At 41.4% G+C, this 22764-nt stretch overlaps 1 protein-coding gene and 1 pseudogene across 2 annotated transcripts; one reads left to right on the forward strand and one right to left on the reverse strand.

Moving 5' to 3' along the window:
- Window positions 1-1029: 1029 nt before the first annotated feature.
- On the reverse strand, window positions 1030-2997 carry LOC133890416 (probable indole-3-acetic acid-amido synthetase GH3.11; annotated as a pseudogene).
- A 2142-nt stretch (window positions 2998-5139) lies between these two features.
- LOC133890753 (probable histone-arginine methyltransferase CARM1) lies at window positions 5140-12919 on the forward strand. 2 transcript variants are annotated; one of them, XM_062331278.1, is made up of 15 exons: window positions 5140-5461; window positions 5621-5692; window positions 6365-6473; window positions 7053-7196; window positions 7311-7414; window positions 7495-7593; window positions 7676-7745; window positions 8303-8399; window positions 9342-9396; window positions 10524-10607; window positions 11210-11287; window positions 11389-11492; window positions 11616-11788; window positions 11880-12040; window positions 12612-12919. In XM_062331278.1, exons 1-15 carry the CDS (start codon window positions 5270-5272, stop codon window positions 12690-12692), a joined length of 1623 nt encoding a protein of 540 aa, XP_062187262.1. In that variant the 5' UTR covers window positions 5140-5269; the 3' UTR covers window positions 12693-12919. The 2 variants fall into 2 exon arrangements, with proteins under 2 accessions (XP_062187262.1, XP_062187263.1); XM_062331279.1 differs by having other exon boundaries at window positions 6368-6473.
- Window positions 12920-22764: the final 9845 nt, after the last annotated feature.

Consider the following 22764-nt stretch of genomic DNA (forward strand, 5'->3'; position numbering starts at 1 on the left):
AACGGGTGATTGGAAGGGTTGGCATCAAGGGTGAGGAAAATAGTGGTTAGCGTGGCGGTGAAAGAGCTGCTAGAGACTAGCGAAGACGAGTGGGGTGGAGGAGCGTGTCACGACATAGCGGGGAGGAAGAAGTGAACGAAGGAAGAAGATGATCAGACGTTATTAGATTAGAATTAGACGTGCGTAGATTCGATTTCAGGCATATGAAGTTTAGCCCCAACCTTTTTTTTTCAAACCGTGGCAAAACGATCGAAACCATGCACGTTCATAAATAATTCTGCAAGCTTGAGCATCATGTGTCACTCTTTCGCTTCCTTGCTGGAAAGGTGCAGTGCAGTGATCTAAAATCTGATCTGATCAGAGAGAACCAACTGGGCCCAGAGGATTGTGAAGATGTGGACTGAAACTATCCGCTAGGCCCAGTAAGGATCGTGGGCCAAGAGAACCAATTGTGCCTGGTGTAGCAATCAGCTGTCCTTTCGTGTACTGAGAGCATTTCAGAATGTGTCACTTGTATACAACAGCAGAGACCAGTAGCTGCTAAGCAGTAGAACAATCACAAAATCACCATTGAAACATCAAACAAATCACCATCCACTTACTTCCAGTTAAATGCTGATACGTCAATGTCCATAATCATTCTTAATGTCTGAGGGGATTCAAAAAATGCTCCTCCATGCTAGAACAGTGCAGCTGTGTAGGAAAAAGAGGGAAGCAACTTGTGCACGCCATGCCTCAGAATGACCATGTCACTAATCAGCTTCATGCTACTTCAATACCAAATGTTACAAAGAACTGCAATTTGAACGAAGAGCCAGTTACACCACCCATATGCCAAAGAAAACAAGATAAAGCGAATGCCAGAAACATCAATGACATCTCTCAAATTATTTAACAGGGGAGCTTCAGAACGACGCAGCCACACAAACGAAGTGAAAGGCCAGAGATGCTCCCCCTTTCAGCATACAATACAATGAAAAAGAGTTTGGAACAACCTCAGAAGCATAATATATCGCTAAACCTGAAACCTTACATAGCCCATTCAGGATCCCGGGGACAAAAGAAGCAATGAATGACCTTGGAATTGAGAAACTTTAGCGGAGGACCGGACTCAATGCATCTTGGAGTTTTGTACTGGTTAATGGAGCTGTCTTGACTGACCAAAAGATCCATCAGAGCATCAAAGGTGCCAGCTTCAACCAACCGTATCCCCAGTGGCCTTACCAACTTGTCATGGGCTCTACAGCGCCTGTAGACATAGTCAAGCGACTCCTCAACAGCAATGCAGTAGCTCTGAAGGAGCTGGGCATCGAGAGGCGCACATGGGGTTGTGCCTTTGTAGGTGGACTTGATCTCCCAGAACAACACATAGTGGCCAGGGGCAGTGGAGGTGTTAGTGCACCTAGTGTACTCCAAGAGGTGGTAATCTCGCTTCTCCAGGATTTTCTTGGCATGGGCGACGCTATTGTGGAGATCCTCCTCATTGGGCTTGTCTGAATCAATGCTGAGGATCACATTTCTCCGGCAGATGAACTTGAATTGGGGTGCACAGTTGTAGAAGCCTGTGACCTGAAGCACATCACCTACCTGGTACCTGTAAAGACCTGAGCCAAAAATAAACTTCAGAGTTTTGGACATACATATGTGTGCTGTTGGTCTTGAAAAATGTGCAGAACAAAGTAGTTTTTCTTTTCTTTTATTTTTGCTTTACAAGCTAGCAGCCTACATCCGCTGTTGCTGTGAGTAGTGGTATCGTCGTTCTCAGTTAATCTGAGTTGCATACTCGATGCAAATTTGAAGGTTACATGAGATATTTGCAAGAGCCACTCTTACCAGAAAATGTGGTAACCACAAGCTCATAGTAGCATCCAACCTTGACATCCACCAGGCTGACAAGCTTGTCATTCTCCACCACCTCATCATCTGCCAACTTGAGGCCATTCTCCAATGGTATGAACTCAAAGTAGGCCATGTTTGGGAGAATGGTGTAAGACACGTCTTTCGGGCTACACAGTGGCCTCAGATTGACGCCAAAATAGCTCTCTGAGAAAGCATACGTGGTGCGGACCAAGGGAATCCTGCCATCACTGTAGAATTCAAACATGGGGATATATTGCGCCATCGTGCCTGTAAGAACAGCTTCAATGTACTTAACATTAGGCTAGAGCCTGCCTAGAATTCCCTTCCATGACCCAGAGCTGCATATCCCCTCATTCTCATTAACTAGGTCACACCAATGCTGCTCAAGAAAGCTGATAGACCGAAGGAAGGCCGAGGCAAAAACTGCCCCGAGACGAAGGACTTGCTCGCGTTCTACCAGGCCACAGAGCAGCTGGCAGTACATGCTCTGCTGGCTGTCGGGGCAAAGAACGACCTCATCAGGACTGGTATAACTGTTGTACAGGTCGCGCTTGCGGTGCAAGAAGTGAGGGCTCTTATAATAGCTAGTGAGAACTTATCGGATGGGGATGCCAGAATTTGTCAATGTTTCAGCTTTCACAACGAGAAGATGCACGGCCTTCCCTTCACCAAAGCCCCGTATATACCTGTAGATTTGGCTAAGTCAAAAATTGTTAACCCTAAGGTAAAATCTAACCGCAGACTCGTAAAACCTATGAAATGTATTGGTAGGACACTCTCTAAGAGCTCTGTTTAATTATGATTAGTACATGCAGAAGCAAAGTAAGGTCATCTCCAGCAGCTACCTTAAATTTTCATCCTCAAAAATACTATTACAGCACCCTCTATCACTATTACAGCATCCCTTATTTTTTCATCTCCAGCAGCTACCCCATTTCCTACCTTCCATTCCTCTCTTTCTTTCCTCGGACCCACACACATACACTGAGCACAGTGATACGGGAGCCCTTCTTCCGGCTGCAAAAATGCCGACGCTGGCTTGGATTTGCCGATCGGCTGCATCGCTGTTGACCAGAAGCCGACGCTGCTGGAGGCGAGCACCGAGCGGCAAATGCATACTGTAGCGCTTGATTTCATCGGCACAGTATTTTTAGAATACGGAAAGAGACGCTGCTGGACCTGGCCTAATACAAGACATCTCGAAATGCAAAAGGCAGTTTAGTCTAAAATTCATGTACTAAAGCAGAATATATTTGCAGTCGGTTAAATATGTGTTTTTAGAAATACCGAAACACCCCCATTTAAAAAGTTAATTTCTTAGGTGCAAGTATTGGTTTTGTATCACCTTTTAATTTGCTAAAACAGAAATCTAGTAATTCATTTTTCTCTACAGTGTTTGAACTAATAGGTTGATGGGACTACTTGCAGTAATTATGGTACTATCTTATGTCCCTAACATAAATGTGAGTGATCAGAACGCATTCAAAATGATGAGTTGCCTTTCTGTGTCTGTCCATAAAGCACTTCACAGAAAAGATTGATAGCTTCTACAGAAAAGGAGAGGTAAGAATTATTTTTCATTCAATTCTCAAATGGCAACAAAGAGAAGAAACTTGGTTGAATGTCATATCATGACTTAATCTAACAATCCCATAGACACTAGCACAGAGCTACTGGCAACAAGAAATTAAAATATGAACCTACCAAGGAAGTAGGCATGACCGAAAGATAAGAATGCATTTATCCGCTCTAAAAGTAATTCTTGAAATGCTGTATCAGCACCTGAAGGATTCATAAGACACTATGAAAATGATGAAGAGCAACACCATAACTAAAACATAAACGATGTTCCGTACATTATGTGGTACAAGTGCTTCTGCAGGATGAGAACAGCACAAGACTCATATTGCATAGCTGTGTCCCAGCTCCATTGAACCAATAAAATATGTTGTCATAATCAAACACCAAATGCCTACTTGAAGCATCCAAGGATTATTCCCGACAGTAAACAGGGGCAGGTTGCTTAAAAAATAAGGATTTGCATGTATCTTTTCTCAATTAAGCTCTATTTTTTTTAACTTAAACACCACTAGAAAGGTGATTGAACTGAAGCAATAGCTTAATGTCTATCAGTTGGAGCAATGGCTTAATGTCTATCAGCAATGGCTTAATGTCTACCACTACAAACACATTCTCCCAGTAGAAGTGACAAAGTTGCACCATAGTTCAAAATGATGTTGATGGAACAAGCCTGTTATACTTTCTTTCTTGCTCCTCTTTGCCTTCCTCTTTGGGCTAGTCAAATTCTTTCTCTATGCGGGCCGAGAGGTGGAAACAAGCAAACCCTTTTTCGTCCTTTTCGGTTGGGTTTTTAGCAGGCCATTGGTAGACAGGCCGGCGGCATGTCTTTGTCTTTTTTTGTGGCTTTATGGACCTTTACCATTTCCGGCCCCCAACAAATCAGGGATGCTAATTTCTTTTTGTTGACGCAATCTTTTTCTTTTGCACGATAAAATGCTGGTGCTGGATCACTTTCCTGAAATGTTGACTCAACATTTTGTGTCGTAAAAAATGCTGATTGAATATTTTTAAAATATACATAATCAACATTTTTTGAGAAATTATTGCATCAACATGAGAAGGTCGTAAAAATGGTTGAATCGATACTTTATAAAAAGATGTGAATCAACATGTCTTAAAACAAGTTTGATGCAATAAACGCCATAAGTAGCCCACGGCCCACATGTGTTTTCGGCTTCGAATGAAACGAACAAAATTACAAACCCATAGCTTCGGAAGCCCAATTTACAAATTACCCCATTTAGGCAGAGATCTACAAACTTGGTCCTATTTGATACAATTTCTGCTGCCGATTTTGTAGAAACCGTGCTAGACGATATGATTTTGTAACAAATTATCAATAAGTGAATTTTAAGAATAAATTACACAATCTGAAAAAACAAAATATAATTTTCATAGAATTTCCCACTAAGCGAATTGTACTGCCAAACAGGCCTTAGACGGTTTTTAAAGTGACAAACTCGCACGGAACACCTGTCACTGACTTGCAGCCCAACTACTCGGAAACAAATTTATAGAAACCTATCAAAAGATCCTGTAAAACACTATATACATCACCCATCTTTTGATCTAACGATCAAATAAAAAAATAAATATATATCATTAAAAAATGAAAGTTAAAATTTGCTTCCGACTCGCCCTTCTGAGTCTCTCTGGCTTTGGCGGCGTGTCCGCGTCGTCTCCCGCATAAAAAACTGCACTTCTACAAGTCTCCACTGTGCCGCAGTCCACCCACGCGTACAAACAGCTGCTCGCCATCCACGCGAGGAACCCTAGCCCCCGCGCCCCAAACCCTAGGCGGCCTCCCCGATCCCGGGGTCCAAGCGCAATGGCGTCGCCGGACGTGTTCCCCAACGTTTCCTTCTCCGACGTCTCGGCCGCCGCCGTCGCGCCGGCGGCGGACGGGGCCACAGCCGCGTTCGGGATCGACGCCGCCACCGGGGGCCCGCGCCTCAGCCTTGTGAAGGCTGGGAAGCCCGAGGTGGAGCCGACGGTGCAGGTCAACCTCTCCGACGCGCAGGTAGACGCCGTGATCTCCGTGAATGTGGTTTGGGGGGAGTGGGCGTGGCGCGGACGCGGTGTGCTGTCTCTGGGTGTGATTTGGCTCGGTTTAGTGTGGTTTTGGGAGGCGCGTGCTGCTTTCATGCGTTTGAAGAGTAAATTATTTCGGTTTTTGCAGATATTTAAGCTGGGGCCGAGGGAGTGGCTGTGCGTGAGCGACGAGTCGGAGGCCAAGGCTGGCGTGGAGGAGGTACTATTCTGTTGCTTCGACGGGTTGTATGTTAATTTTGTGCTTCTGTTTGATCGAATTGTACATTCTGCACTGGGGCTTCCGTTGTAAGGATGCAAGTGTTGCTTGTGCTGACTTTGTGGAATTACTAGTTGCGTAGCATGGCACCAATACGGCAGGTTGCATTGCATTGCATTCTGTTTGCGGAACATAGTTTTTCTGCAGTATATTTTCTTCCAATCCAGACTTAATCGATACTAGATGAATCGGCAAAGCTGCAAAATTCTCCGTTCTTTTAAAATGATCAATGTTTCTAAATGTAGATGAATATAGCTTCAAATTTGGATGACAAACGTACGTTGGCACTTTTGTTTCCGCCTGCAAAGGATATGGCTATGCTTTTGACAAACGATGCATGGAGTAGTTGATAATACTCTACCTTTCCTGAAATAGAACCTAAATAGCACTTCGAGAAGTGGTTACTTCATTTCACATGACATGAAGATGCATGCTGTTTAACACTCCTTTTCCATTCTTGCTGGACTATTGACAACTTATTCATAAATTCCTTACTTTGGACTGGAGGTAAAGTTAATATGTGAACTTGAAGATCATTATCTGTCCTTGTACATTAGACCTTTCTTGGGGTACATATTAAATGGCTTCATGTTAACTCTCAATTCTTTGAGGCAGAAGTCATTTTCAAGAGCGATTAATGTTGTTCTTAGGACAGAAGCTGAGAGCAAAGCCTTCTATTTAACTTTTCAACGATGGAAACACCGAGTGATTAGTGGAAAAGCTGGTTTGTCCTTTCATTACTTGTTTCTGATAATTTCATCAGCATGTTTTTTTGCATCATTTCTGAGTCATTACCTTAACGTTGGTTTTAATAGCCTCATACATAGCACTAATTGTATATCTCCATATTTGCATCATATAAGACTGAAAACAATTGCCCTGAGTACTAGTGAATTTTAGAGTACATACTAAGTTACACTGTGGTTTCACACGCTCATCTAACCGTACAATCTGATGAAATATCAGAATTTTAGTTCCATACATATTCTAATTGTACCTTCATGATTAAAGGTTATGTTACATTCCTAGAACGAGAACATCTTTTGCTTTGTATCTGCACAGCCAGATCCACCAGAGAATATCTGTCATTCTATAAGTCAGATTAAACTCTGTACAATTTGATGCATTTATTTTGGATAAGTTGCATGAGCACTCTGCTCCTGCAGAGGCTCAGAGCTTTTAAATGAAAGATAAATATACAGCAAATATGTTGATTTCATAACTTATGCCAACAGGGATGCCGCAAAATTAACAAATTTCCTTTTATCTCCTGCAAAAATGCTTACTAATGCTTATATGACAGGTGAGTCGTTGGGGAATGGATCAATAATTTCTTCGATAAGCAAATTTGATACAAAAATTGAGGCATCGTCAGCAAAGATGTATTTCCACTACTATGGCCAGCTATTGCATCAACAAAATATGTTACAAGATTTTGTGAGGACAGGTCACCTTTTCACCCAATGTTGTCAGTTCTTTTTATTCCCCTATCCACAGAATGTCATGATACTCAGCTTTCTGCATAAATATTAATAAGGTAGTGCACATTCTTCCCCTTCAGGAACATACTATGCTGCTGTTATGGAAAACCAATCCGACTTTGAGGGTCGAGTTGTGGTTGATGTTGGAGCTGGTAGTGGTATTCTTTCGTTATTCGCTGCCCAGGTGCACTTTAAACTTACACGGTTTCTCTTATTTCTGTGTCTGACATAACATGACAATGGTGTTTGGTATGTTAATGTTAGGCTGGTGCCAGACATGTCTATGCAGTTGAGGCATCTGAAATGGCTGAACATGCTCAACGGTTAATCTCTGGGAACCCATCTCTTGGACAACGGATCACGGTTTGTTTTGTATCTCTTGGATCTGGACCCTTTATGGGGTTACCTTTGACCCTCAACTGATACTGTACTTCCTCCTAAGTAGGTCATCAAAGGAAAGGTCGAAGAAGTTGAACTTCCAGAGAAAGCTGACATACTGATTTCTGAGCCTATGGGTATGGCACTTTTGAATGCTTCAATCATTTTTCTTTAATCTGTATGCCTAGATCCTACACTCCTCTTTCTTCTGCCTGTATCGTACATTGATGTTCTATTATTCTTTTTATTAGAAGACTTGTTATGTATTATGTTATACACAGTTTTTTCAGCTAGGTAATGAAATTATATCGGTAGGTTGCTATCATCTGTTTAACCTGTTTTGAATAGTCAGTGTATCTGTATGCAGACCTCTGTTGTTAGAATTTCCGTTCTTTTTATGGGTCCCTTGTTAGCTGTGGCCAATTGGTAATAGCCTAATAGGATAGGTGACAATGACATCACTTTCATTATGCACCATTCATTGAGTCTGTATTATGCACTTACATTTTTTATTTTTGACAGAAGAAAACTCCATTTGTTTCGTTGATTTTGCTCACTGTATTAGTGGATTTTTGTTTTCCGAGTTCCAACATTGACAGTGTACTCGGATTTTTTAGGAATAAACTATATCATGATTCACCTTTTCTGTATTAGATAATCCATTAGTGATTTATTTGTACTCCATTGCTTTTAGGAACCCTTTTGGTTAATGAGAGGATGCTAGAGTCCTATGTTATAGCTAGAGAAAGATTCCTTGCTCCAGATGGTAAAATGTTTCCAACAACAGGAAGGTATGTTTGCCATCATTATATACTAAGTTTAAATTCAGTGGTAGTGCAGTAGTAGTACTCCCTCCAGTCACAAATACTAAGTTTAAATTGCTCTGGAATATGGATAGTCGGCAGTTATTCTCAATTCACTTGGTAAATCAAAAGGCAATATGGTTTCCAACTATTTGCATGATTATTTCTTGTACGCTTAGACGCTTGGTTAGTCATTCTTTCTATTTCATCAGGCATTACCTAACTGGCTGTTTGCATTTTGTTTATATCTTGCCTGTACTACTTGTTTTCTGGATTTTCACCTTTAAACGAGGTCCAGTTTTTGCATCCTTGTGCAGCTTCACAGCATATTGATGTGGTGGCTTCTCTTGATCATGGAATGTGAATGTTAAAATATTTGTAAATCATCAAAGCATTGTGTGTGTCATATGATATTACATGTTATTGAGTCACTAAAGTACATATTTGTGTGGTCTTAGAATTAGTCTCCATTTGTCTGGTTCAGTTACATTTTAAATACTATAGCAAGACTTGATTGTGAGATAATGTTTGGAACTTGTAGTAAGGCCAGTGGTTTGGTTATGTTGTTTTGGCCCGTTGATAATGAGACTATCACATAGTCATTCAGTTTGACAGCATGCACTTGAGTTGAAGTCATCTTGGGCCAATGGAACCCCACATTGAAAGGATGCCATTTGAAAGTTCTGATTTAGAGTCTTTAGGGTGGGATTGGAATGTAAATAGGACTTAGGAGATCATATACAGTTCTTTTAGAAGAACGAGTGGGGAATTTTTCTTGTTGGAAACATAGGAGTTTAATGTTCTTTCAATCAGTCTAATAACATTGGAAATGATGAGCTCACAGTCACATGCATAGTTCATTGGTTATTTTGTTCAGCCTCTGATATTTCAAAATTACTCATTGCTCCTTGATGTCTTGAATATTTCTAGGATTCACATGGCTCCATTTTCTGATGAATACCTTTATGTTGAAATGGCAAACAAGGTACTAAATCATCGCTAGGTTTTCCTTACATTCTTGTTGTTTAATGCCTTTTGTGATGCTATATTAATATTATTGCAAACTATCATATGTAAATGCAACTATGGATTTTTTTTTGCTGTTGTGTATTTCCTTTTACCACTATTACTTTTATTTTTCAATTACTAGTACATTTATTATCATTATTGTTTTCTCATCATCTTTTTTTGTTGGATCTTGTGGGTTTCATCTCTAACCTACCCTAACTTGCTTGGGACAGAGGCTGTTGTTGTGTATTTACTTTTCCATTCTTGTTGATCATTAATATAAGAGGGAATAGCACTTGTTCGTGATGTTGCATACTCAATCTTTCTTATCCATGAGAAATGTGAAAGGCTGAAGGCTTGATTTAATGGGTACAGTGTTTTCCAAGTAGCAGTATTGCCTTGACTAGGGCTTGAAGTCCAGTGCTGCATCACCGAAATCCTTAACTTTTCTGAAGAGAAGATTAAGGTGTATCTGTGGCCTAGTAAGCTCAGTCAAATTGCTGTAATCTTTTGTTCATCTTTGGTTTTGATAATTAAAACGCGGAAATCAAGTCTCCGCCGATCTTTAGGATCCAATTAGCTATCCATCCAATATTAAAAAATGTCTATGAAAAAACCTTCCTAGGTTTTGAGTAGGAAGATATTGATAAAGATTAAGAACCTTGTCCCTGCTTTCTCTCATAGTAGGGCACTGTCATCAGTATTTAGCGAGTGTGCTTACACCTTAAAAATACAACAGTGTGCCATCTTAAACTTGACTCGGAGCTAATACAATAAATCAATGTATTCGTTTTGTAGTGGACACCAACCGCCATCTTTGCCACATTTGCTAGCATATTTATATTTTTATCTGGTAACTTCGCTTTGGCAGCACTTTGATCATTGATCATTGATTTGTTATCTATGTTGCCATCTTGTTCGCTTTCCTAGCACATCTTATTCTTTGTAAAAAGATCTGTCTTATTTGATTATGTTGTTGTTTGATAAGGCAACTTGGGGCACTTTCTCTTTATGAAGTACTTATCTCTTGGCGTGTGTCTTTAGTTTAGTCCCAGGTCTCTCTCACGTGGTGCAATCTAATATTTGGGTCGTGTGTGCTTGCAGGCTCTCTTTTGGCAGCAGCACAACTTTTTTGGTGTTGATCTTACACCTTTGCATGGTTCAGCGTTCCAGGGATATTTTTCACAGGTTACGGTTATTATGATGTTACCAGCTATTTTCATTTGTTAACAGTTCAACTCGTATTCAGCTAACAATGAAAATGTTGCGATGGATGGTTTTGTGTTTTTCAAAAATATTATTTTCATCTACCTTTGTGGACATGTAATATCCAGCTTTATAGGTTACCCTGAAATTGCATGGACTTAAGTTTTGGCTGATTGTTGACTCTCAGAGCCAAGCTAGTTTCATCTGGTCTTTTACTTTGACTTCTTGACTTCTTAGTGGGGAATTTATAGGGGCATAAATACCTCTTGTCTGCCATTATTTAGGGTTGTGATTTGTAATAATGGGCATAGATAGGGGGTAAATATGACTGCTAAATTGCTAAAATTAATTGTGTTCTGTTTCTGACCTATGACCTATCCTAGAAGTTTATGGCTGTAGTGAATAATTCTTCCGATTTTTCTTCTATTATTCTCGCCTGGCTCTGTGCTACCATTCAAGCATGGCATTAGGAATTTGTGTTTTTATTTAGTACCTTGTATATGACCCAAGAGTGAGCATTGTTGATCTGAGTGGCTTCTTTTTTTTTCTCAGCAAATCTAAACGCTTATTCTATTCTCATGCAGCCTGTTGTGGATGCATTTGACCCAAGATTATTGATCTCTCCGCCTACATATCATACACTTGATTTTACTAGCATGAAGGTAAAAATGCAGTCCACAGGATGAGATCAAAATTAAATGTAAATTTTCTGTAAGTTGTGCTGGTTTGCTGAAAATATGGCATGCTTATCTTTCTTTTCCAGGAAGAGGAGCTTTACGAAATTGACATTCCTCTGAGTTTTGTAGCATCTGTTGGCACTAGAGTACATGGGCTAGCTTGTTGGTTTGATGTATTGTTCAATGGGAGGTCAGTATATCTCAGTCTATATTGGATTCTCCGTAGACTGTATCACTGTAGTAGTATTGTAGAGTTGCAATATTTGTTTTAGATTTGTTTACTCTACTTCAAACCTGCTATGTTATACTGCAGCACTGTGCAAAGGTGGCTTACCACTGCTCCAGGATCCCCTACCACTCACTGGTACCAACTGCGATGTGTACTTTCACAGCCATTGTATGTCATGGCTGGCCAAGAAATAACAGGCCACCTTCATCTGGTAGCCCACAGTGCTCAAAGCTACACAATATACTTGACGATGTCAGGTTGGGCACCCTTTTTTTATTCATGTCACTCTTTGATCTTCTGTATTTGAAGCTTATATAGTTCTTGTGCTCTTTTGATTCTTACTTGAAGCTAAAATGTGGGGTGTGGGTGCGGAGCAAGGTGGCATCCTACAGACAGCCACAGGAAAATTTGAACTCAAGGAGCCATACTACAGGTTGTCTCAACCACAATCCTACATGATGCCCCAAGATCAACAGCAGCAGCAGCAGTTACCATCTTTGCAGCCACAGGTAAGATGTACCTTTGTTTTGTAGCAACCATTATTTCTTAATTCCGCCCTTCCAGGTCATGGTTCAGCATCCTGTACTCTGAACTCTGAAGCATCGTAGTAGTCAGTTTGGTTGGTGATCTGGTGTACAGTATGCCCCATGCATGGTCTTAACATTCAGTATTGCTTTCGCATGGCTCGCTAATATAAGTGATCTTACATAAAGTTACTTAGGAAAAATCGAACCAAATGCTAGTGATTTATGGTGGGTGCTGCGGTATTCATATCATAGTTCATGAAACAAAGTGTAAGGATGTACATGTTGCAATACTGAAGTAATGCGACATTGGCTCCTGTCCATGATCATCACAATGGACAAAATTAGTTTCTCAAGGCCATTTCCATGAGATAGATTAGGGTCCCACACATCGAGTGTACTCCGTATGTTGGTGGATAGATATTCTGCATGAGAACTACCTGTGGTTCCATTTGGTGTTAACAATTGCTAATTTCAGCATTCTTTGCGCTTTTTGCTGCATCTGATAGTTTTGTGTATTCCTATATACTATTTGTAACATGTGTACCACAAACAGGGATCTGAGCTGCAGATGCAAGATGGTCTTAGCCCTGGCATCACGATAGATCAAGTAGACCAAGACTGCGGCCTTCACTAGATAGCCTGGAAATCTGAGTTGCATCGAATGCTTTGCTTCCAGCAACGAGCTCAGGTCTGTACAACAGTGTGCTTCTTAGCCGATGTTGTTAGCTGCCAAAGGCTAACATCCCATTCGAGGTGTACGAGATCATTCCTGAGTTGTGCAGCTGCAGCTAATTGTGCTCGTGTCTGCTCCGTTATTTAAGAGGGAGTCAAAGAAGCAACTATAAAGTGTATTTGGTTTCAGGTTAAGCTGAACAGCTGAGGCATCTAACTAGGACGGTTGTATGTTATCTTGTATTTTTTTTACTCTAGAAATTACGTAATTTATTTGGTCTGGATGTATGAACAAGGGGCAAATCTGCCCGGAATAGCCTGCAGCAGGAAGGGGTTTGCTTTGGCCCCTACTGTCATCGTCGTCGGGATGCCCTTGCCCGGCATGTGAAACCATCACGGCCGCTTGAAAGTTATTGGCCACCGAGATAAAGGTATTTCCGGCGCTGGGTCTAGCACTTGATTATTCTGGTCTTGTTGAGGCCAATCTTGTTTCAAGAACTACACTTGTGATTACCTGGAGACAGCAGGACGGGATCCGATCTGAATCCTCTGAACTGAGGGGGCCGGAAAAGCAGCAGATCCGACACACGTGAATCCGTGCACGACGGTATGATCGATCGCAGTGTGCATCAACCTGCCGGCGATGGAATATCCCTATATATCCCGGCCTGCGCGCTTCCTACAACTTGGCGGGTGCTTGTGTCCTGTTCGCCCGTGGCGCGTGACTAGACGCTGCGTAAAGTAGATCAATTGGACTGTCTAAAGGGTCGGTATGATACCGGTTATTGTAGGTATAATCTAGGCACGGCACGATGTGAGGGTTATGCGTGATGTCGTGCCTAGGTCGATGTTGCAGCATGCTGTATCGGCATCGCACGGTCTGGCTAAGCACCACGTCGCGATGCCACTACGCCTCCGCCTCGGTTGCCCCACGTTGTTGTTGCGTCCAGCGCCGATCCTGATATTTTGTTAGGCTATGGTGAAACTAAAAATATGAGCTATTAAATATAAACTTTAAAATATTTATATATCAATTGCGAAGATGATATTCTGGATATTAAAAAATTTGTCACATCTAATGGTGTTGCATTAAAAAATTAAAATTATAATATATAGACTACTAAAGAAAGCATTTTACATATAGAGATCATCTAAAATAATTTCTTCTAATATTTACAGAAATAAAGTCACTAATGATGGTATCAATATCAATCTCATCCAGTAAATTCTTCTCAATACATAAAGTCGTCAAACCATTTAATCTTTTCTTGAGATATTACTGACCTCAAATAGTTCTTCAATAACTTCAACTTTGAAAAGCTTCTTTCAACCGATGCTACAATCACAGATATAGTAAATAAGATTCGATAAGTAATAGAAATATTAGGATAGCGGCCCACTTCTCTAATAAATTCAAAAATCTATGTAGCAAACATTATTCTATCCAGCAAAGTCAATTGCATAATACTTATTTCAGATATTAGATATTTAACTCTACATCAGATGAACCATAGAGAGAGAGTTTTTGTAAATTTAGTGTAGCAATCTGTTAGTTCAGTATCATTTAGTGATTTTAAGGTGGTTGAACTCAGTAAAAACCCCAATATACCTTTAAACATTTGGAGTTCTTCAACTCTATTTTTTAATAAAGTTATTGTCATATCAATCATGACCAAAAAGTAATTAACTTCAAAAACCTTCTCAACTTGCAGTTTTTCTTCATTGCAATCAATTTCATTAAATTATTTCTTCCTAAGAGCATGAGGTTTTACTGAAAACGATGGCTCAACACCCATTTCAGATGCAAGGTCTTTGGCAGTGTTCACACTAGATGCATACCTTTCATTTCTATACTTCTCAAAGTATTGAATCATACCCTCAATTTGGTGCAAGGCAGAGTCGATGCACATGGATGATGATTACAACTTCTTGCTCATAGTATTTATAGCAAATAAAATGTCATGCCAAATAACCATACCAAGTATAAACTCAAAGTTACCAAGAACGTCGAATAATTTTTTTGCATCACTTTTGTTCTTGGGTTCGGTGTCACAAGCTTGACGTAACTCAAACAAAGCTGACCTTAGATGAGAAGCTTGATATCTAATTGTTTTAACACTGTTAATTCGACTTTTGCAACGGGTATTGCTCAATAATTTCACAGTTAAACTTGGAACATGGTGAAGCAAAAAATTTCATCTTTTGGTAGAACCAGAAAATAATATATATATTTGTTGCACAATACTAAAAAATAAAATAGCTTTAACACATGATTTTGCCATGTCACAAAGAGTAAGATTAAGACTGTGGCAAGTACATGGCATATACAGAGCTCTTGGATTAATATCAAGCAACTATTTTTGTACCCCTGGTGTTTTCATTTCATATTTGAATTGTTGTCGTAACCTTAACCCCTTATATCATCAATATTAAGATCAAATGACTTCATGGACTCAAGTAATACATTAAAAAGACCCAAACTAGATGTATTATCTATCTTCAAGAACCCCAGGAAGTACTCTCAATTTTTTGTTTTTTTCTCAGACATATTAACACATCGAACTATCAAAGTTATCTATTTTTCATGACTCACATCTAGGGTACAGTCAAGGATAATAGAGAAATATTTAGCCTCTTTGACAATCTATAAGATAGTATTTGTAACATTGGAAACCAAAAGAGAAATCAACTCATTCTGAATTTTATGACTGGTATAATGACAATGAATTTTATTGTTTTGAATACGTCTAAGGTGGTCTTACATCACCAAATCAAATTCTACAATCAACTCAATATAAGCTAAGAAATTACCATTATTGTCATTGTAAAACAGCTCACTAGATCCTCTAAAAACCAAGTTTCGTTTACCAAGATATTTCATAATGGCAACTATTCGTAACAAAACTTGCTTCAACCGTTCTTTCTCCTTTATGATTTCTGTTGGAAATCTTTGTCAATTGTTTTATTTTTACTCAACCTAGTTCGTGCTATTAATATGCTCGATATTAGTTTTATGTTCTTTGAGCCTTTCGCTGAGATACCTTCAATCTCTAAGTTCATTATCTTTTAATGAATTTTTGCTATTGTTAGATTTGAAAATCTTACAACGGAGCAAAACACTTTGTCAATATGCTTTGAATAATCCACACAAGAGGTACTCATGTCAACCTTTCCCAAATAAATCCTAACCATTTGAACATGCGCATCGGCATGTGGGGATCATCTAGAACTATGACTAGAGCAAACTAGATACCCCTTCTAAGTCTATTATGCTGACAACACCCGATACTAGCACGCTAAAATATCATAGCTACATAAGGTATTCGGCTCATCCGTCCCATATACGGATACATGATAAGTACGGATAAATGCTAAAGTCAACTGCAACAACGAACGACGCTTGATCGATTCAAGAGAGCCTATAGCATATGAGACTCTCTTCTCGAGCCATCCCTATTGCCCATCCAAATATCTGCTCATCCTCACTAGCCTACATCATCCCCCATCATTATTATCTTTGTGATATAAGGTAAGCTCTAAGCTCGCAAACAATAGTCGAACTACCGCTCGACTTCTACCGAGGACATAAGCCATGCTAAGCATAACACATTCTTTTTAAGTTAGGCCATTATGTGACATGAACAACCCAGGTTACAAAGGATCAAGCGATAAACAATATCAAGGGAGAGTAATGCAACAAATAGTATATAACCAAAACACGACATAAGACTCATTGACATGCAAATATACATAAAGCATAACCTATCAATTGACACAATATATGATCCAACGTAATGAGATGAAAATGCTTATATATTTGCCTTGTTTATTAGCTTCACAAGCAATAGAAATAACCTTCGAATCACCCTCAATCACACCCATGTCACCCTCTGGTCCTTTGTTCACTAAAGAAGAACGCGTGCAATGATGAACATGAAAGAGATACAATGAAATATATTGCATCACGCATATCAGTAGTGGATGCATACTAACATGAAACTAAAAGTACAAAACAATACAAAGAAACAATGAAAGTGCGATCTAAACATCGTCAGAAAGTAACGTGAGTCTGGAGTCTCCGGACAAATCTCTGGATTTTTCTGGAGTCTCAACATAATTCTTCGGACTCTCCGAGTTTTTGGATTTTCTCTGGGATATCCCGGACTCTCCGAATTTTTATATGGACTCTCCGGAGTTCTGCAAAACAATTGTTCGTGACGATTCATTGATCAAATCGACTTGTATGTTGAAATCTAAACCACAAAAATATGCAATAGCACTAATACATTGGTTTTAAACCTAATACACTCACTCTACACCCTCAATTTACTGGCTATCTCATCAAAACCTTCTTTCCATCTCTAATGCCTCAAGAGCATGACATTGCTTTGCTAGTCTTCCATTACTGTCCATAAATTCAACTAAAATCGAGCTCGAACTTGCAATGTTATCATAGAAACCCTATGGTACTTACCCAAGGTCCTTCACCAAGGCTTGAGGACGTTGATTTGGGGAAGAACCAAAGGAAAACACTTGGAGAAGGGAGAGCAAACTTGTTGAAAGTTGCCGAATGACAAGTGTGACGAATTTGATCGTAATCCTCCAAACCTTCGTGCATATGAGTAAGAATTAGATGGGTGAAGAGCTAGAGAGGTGAGGAATGTTATAGAGTGACATGCAAATCTCGTTTCTTTCTCCTTGGGTGGGATTTATGGGAAAGAATGGAGAGAGTGCTTGAGGGAGAGGAGAGGGATTGTTGTCTTTGCTCTATGCAGCTGAGAGAGAGAGAGAGAGAGAGAGAGAGAGAGAGAGAGAGAGAGAGAGAGAGAGAGAGAGAGAGAGAGAGAGAGAGGTGGGAGAGAGGGAGTGAGCTGAGGTGGAGAGGGATGTGCGCCCAGGGGGAAAAGAGAGGAGGGGTGAGGCCGGCCAAAGGTGGGTCCCACTCGTAAGAGAGAGAAGCTTAACTGCTGCTAAACTTTTATAACAACTTGTGTAACAATTAACTTTTAAGCAAGACTTAAACTAACAAAAAGTCTAACATTGGTTATTTTCAAAACGCCTAGCAAAAATCAAAACACCAATTGAGATAGCAAGCAATCCAAAATGCTTAACAATAAACATGGTACTTATGATGCTTAATGATATGTTTATGTTTAATGACATGATTAGGGAATTAGGACGTGACAATGTACCTCTCCATTGCTCATTATTCTGGAATAACGAGCATACGAAAATTGTCTAGAGTTACCATCTAAAGGGAATTAACATTTTCTTCTCTTATAGGTCCCTTCTCAACTAATATGTCCCTTGCTTTGTTATCTAGATTACCTTAATTTCTTGGATCAGATATCCATAGTAAAAACCGATTGTTCATCAACACTAGCAGATGAATTAAATGTATGCACATGATCACTCACATTGTTATCATCCTCATTGATATCAATATGGCCTTCTACAAGATCCTGGTCTTCTGAATTCCCATTAAATTATTCCTCCACAACAACTATCATCAACTCATTCGGGTTCCTTAAACTGCTTGTATTTGAAAGGACAATAATGTCGCCTAGAGAGAGGGTGAATAGATGTTTTTACAAAAATTCAACCCTTTCTACCGTTAGCCTAAACTTGCAGCGGAATATAAACTAACGAGTTTTTCACAAGAGAAAAACCTAAATATGCTAGGCTCAACTAGTGCACAATCACCCTACATAAGTGTGGAAATTACAATCCTAAGGTGACAAAAATTACTCAATTCTAGCAAGAGATATGCAATAAAACTTAAATTGAAAAAGGCTGAAAATACTGTTCATGTGTCTGGAATTACTGTTCATCCGGAGTATCCGATGTAGTCCGGATACTCCGGTGTGTACAGGTCCGGAAACTCCGGTAAAGGCCGGATTCTCCGGGTTCTGTACAGAACTGAGCCCGAAAGTGAATATAAATGATGAGTAGAGAGTTCTAGCTCAAACCAAGTGATATCGTGTGTTCCCGGAGATGATTCCAAGTAGATCTACGGAGAACCTACACTCAAATACACACAAACAAGTATATCGAGGAATATGCATAAAGATTTGAGCAAGAACTTAAAAGTAAGGAAACAAGAGAGGAGACGCAAAAATTTGTTTCCCGAAGTTCGGATTCACCACCGTGAATCCTACGTCTCCGTTGAGGAAGCTCCAACGAGCCGGGTCTCTTTCAACCGCTTTCCTCGATCCACTCTTGATTTCTTCCCTTGCGGAGGCGAAATCGAGCCTTTCACAAACTTCCGCAGCAACCCACAATCTTGGGTGCTCGTCGGCGACGCCTAGCCGCCTAGGAGGCTTCACCTCCAAGAGTAACAAACACGACAACGAACTTCTTGCCGAGAACTCAAGTGCTCAAGAATGGATTTTAGCTCACTTGCACTCAATCTTCTAATCTCTCAACCCAACTCACTTTTCTTCTCAAATCACACACTAGAATGGAGTGGGAGAGGTTCTTTTGGCTCTAAAAATGTGTTCTTTCGTGCCCCTTCCAGCAGCCCCAAAGGATGGGGTGAGTGGGGTATAAATAGCCCACTCCAAAGAACTAGTCGTTACTGTTTTTGACAGAACTGACCGGAGTATCCGGTGAACACCGGAGTATCCGGCCCTAAATCCAAATACGGCGTCAGAACGGTCACAGAATGTGTCAGAACTAGCCGTTACGCTCTTTTCTGGACTTTTACCGGAGTATCCGGCCTACACCGGAGTCTCCAGTCGGCACTTAACCCAGAAAACAGCCCCGGAGACTTCCCGGAGTCTCCGGCCACTCCAGGTACCGGAGTATCCGGATTTCACCGGAGTATCTGGACTTCACCAGAGTCTCCGGCCTTTCCAGGTACCGGAGTATCCGACCCACACCGGAGTCTCCGGCCACAGCACAGCTGACCTCCGAAAAACGGCGATAACTTTTGATTCCGGAGTCCGATTTCGACGATTTTGGACTCTATGGAAAGCTTATTCAGAGGGCTACACATCCCAACTGAATTCATAACCTAAAACACATAGGATCAAATTAGGAACACTCCAAAACCTATTTTGGACACTTCCGCACTTTCCGCTCCGGACTCTTAACAACAAACTCTCACTTTGGGTTTGGTTGGGAACTCTTGAGCACTGAGATACGACAATTAGCTCACGTTGCATCCCTCTTAATAGTGCGGCATACCTATACTCAAATTCAAAGATAAAACTCGTTTGAACCACTTTGAGCATTTGAAAACTTTCAAGTACCGCTTCTTTTCTTTCAAACCTTGAGGGTTGCTAACTTCCATAAAATCTTCACTCCATCTCTTCTTGATTCTTCATATGATTTATGTGAATCATCCATAGCTTCCCATAGCCTCGCACGGTCCATTGGCGCAAAGCCTTCACTCGCTCTTCACCACCGCATTGGTCCTTCGGCGCCAAGCCATTTGCTTGCCCTTCACCACGGATGGTCCATCGCGGTCGAGTCTTGCTTGCCCTTCACCGTTTTGCCATAAAAAAACCACTTTGTATTCAACATCTTCAAGGAATTCACTTTTTCATATATGGAGTCCACTTTTGTTCTTCACTCTTGGCATATGTGATTTCAATTCATATGCCTTCTTATAGATCCTAACCCCAACTCACTCTCAAGCACAAAGCACATGGGTTAGTCCATAAAACCTAAATGACAACATTTATACCTTAAGTTACTTGATCTCCACAAGTAACTTATTAGCTTTCATGCATATTGTCAATCTTCATATAGAACCTAACCCCACTCATTCTTAAACACATAGCACACGGGTTAGTCCATAAAACTCTATTGACAAGTCATACCTTTAGTTACTTGATCTCCACAAGTAACTTAGCCTTCAAGCTTATTGCTAATCTTATTGAGCTTCTTCTTCTTATGAGCATCACCAAGAGCTCATTTATTTAGATGCATATTTCTCCTCCATGCATCACATCCGAGCATCACCTAGAGCTCGTTCATCTCGATGTACTTTCAATCTTCCCATTCACCTAGAGTTCATGCATGTCTCTTCACCTAGGCTTCACCTATTGAACAACCTACTAACAATCTCAACAATATTGTTAGTCCATATGTATTGTCATTAATTACCAAAATCACACATAGGGGCTAGATGCACTTTCAGTATTACTCTTAAAAAATTTGTCAATAGATCCATTCTATGATTATATCAACTCATCTACTCATTTCCTTTTTTTTCTTTTTTCGCTGCCAGATGCATGCTTTCTAGAAGACACGATATCAAGAACGTGCTGAAAATTGAAAAAAAAATAGATTAGCGGTTGAAATACTGAAAGGATCACCACTTAGATAATTAAGACGAGTCACCGTCTCATTGTGCTATAGGGCCGCTTCAGCAAGTACACGCTATAGGGCCGCTTCACCAATCACCACGAACGCCGATTGCCGAATTGACGATCATGAATTCATGATCAATCACGGTCACGAAAGCCTCAACCCTAATAATCAAGTGACATTGGTAATATTAGGCATCACACCTAATCGGCTAATCTCAAGATGATTATATGGAAATACAAATACACATAATCCAGACAATAGACCTTCAGTTCCTGGCTTCTTGCCTTCCTCTTGGCACGGCCGCACGGGTGATGGCTTGACAGGTCACAGACTCACGGTGACACGATCTCAGCCTCACGAGGAGCAGCGTTTATAGTGAGCGACGGAGTGAGCTGAGCAGGCCTGACGGGGACGTCAGGGTCTCGGGGAGTGGAGCCGTCAAGAAGATCATGATATCAGTGGGCAGCGGTAGGGTTAGTGCCGCGTGTCGCCCAATCACCAAGACGTTCCTTTAGGCTTTTGCCTTTTGGACTGGACGGGAGCAGGCAGTAGGGTCAGCTTCCTTTTGGGTAGGACGAGAGCACACACAGGAATATGTCGAATGCGCATACATGGGTCCCCAGGATTTAGGGGCCCTGGGTGGTCGCCCCGCTTGACCCCCGAAGGCTGGCCCTGTTCGCACCCTGCTGCTTGGCACGACACAGTGTGCCTCAACCATGCCCGTGCCATCACTCACGAGTCGTACCATGGGCCACGCCTCCAGCACACCTTGTTTAGTTAGGCAGGCCTAATGGATCATGCCTTAACCAGGCTAAGCCGGCCTATCAATCCCAATTGGCCAGGTCTAAGCTACGTACCCTCAACGTTTGACAAAATCAGCCAACAATCTCTCATCAGCTATGAACAAGAAATTCGTCTGCCACATTGATCGGTTCCTCTAAGAAGATGATGGGAAGTGTACAACAATGCCAAAGCGTGTCGACTGTGGTAGTAGACAAATCTTGTGTAGCCTAATGTCGAAACAAGTCGCACAGTCCAGGAGTGAAACCGACACACCAATTTTTTAGAATTTGGTGTCGACATCATCAACTCACATCACCTAGCGAGCGCTACCCCACCGGACCTTCCCAGCCAGGATTGCCTTCACCTTGACAGCTTGACCACTAATCACACCGCGTCCCGCCTCGCACACGAATCGATGTGTAAAAGATAGGGGGCCATAGGCTGGTGATGCGATCTGGGTCCTCTACAATTACCATTGGTAATTATAGAGAACTATAGTGGAGTGAATTAGGGATAATCCATAGCTAGGGGTGGCAATTTCCCCTGTCGGGTCGGGTCCCCGCGGGTTTCAAACCTGACGGGGGCGGGTTTAGGTGCAAAAAAAACCCCGCGAAGCTATCGGGTCTGGTCCTTAACTCGGGTTGGGTTCGGGTTCGGGTATATTTTTTCACCCGTGGGTGCCACCCGAAACCCGAAACCTCGCCCCACCCGCCCGCACGCCCTACCCCGCCCGCCCGCCCCGCTCCGCCCTACCCCGAACCGCCCGCCAGACCCGCCCCGTTCCGCCCCACCCCGCCGCACCCGCCCCGCTCGCCCGCCCCAACCCGCCCCGCCCCCGTTACACTGTCGGGTTTCGGGTTGCCCGTCGGGTTTCGGGTCCCCGTCGGGGCCGGGGGCGGGGGTGGTTTTGCGCCCGATATGGATTTCGGGTT

The sequence above is a fragment of the Phragmites australis genome, chromosome 14 (assembly GCF_958298935.1).
Source record: "Phragmites australis chromosome 14, lpPhrAust1.1, whole genome shotgun sequence".
Classification (NCBI taxonomy): Eukaryota; Viridiplantae; Streptophyta; class Magnoliopsida; order Poales; family Poaceae; genus Phragmites; species Phragmites australis.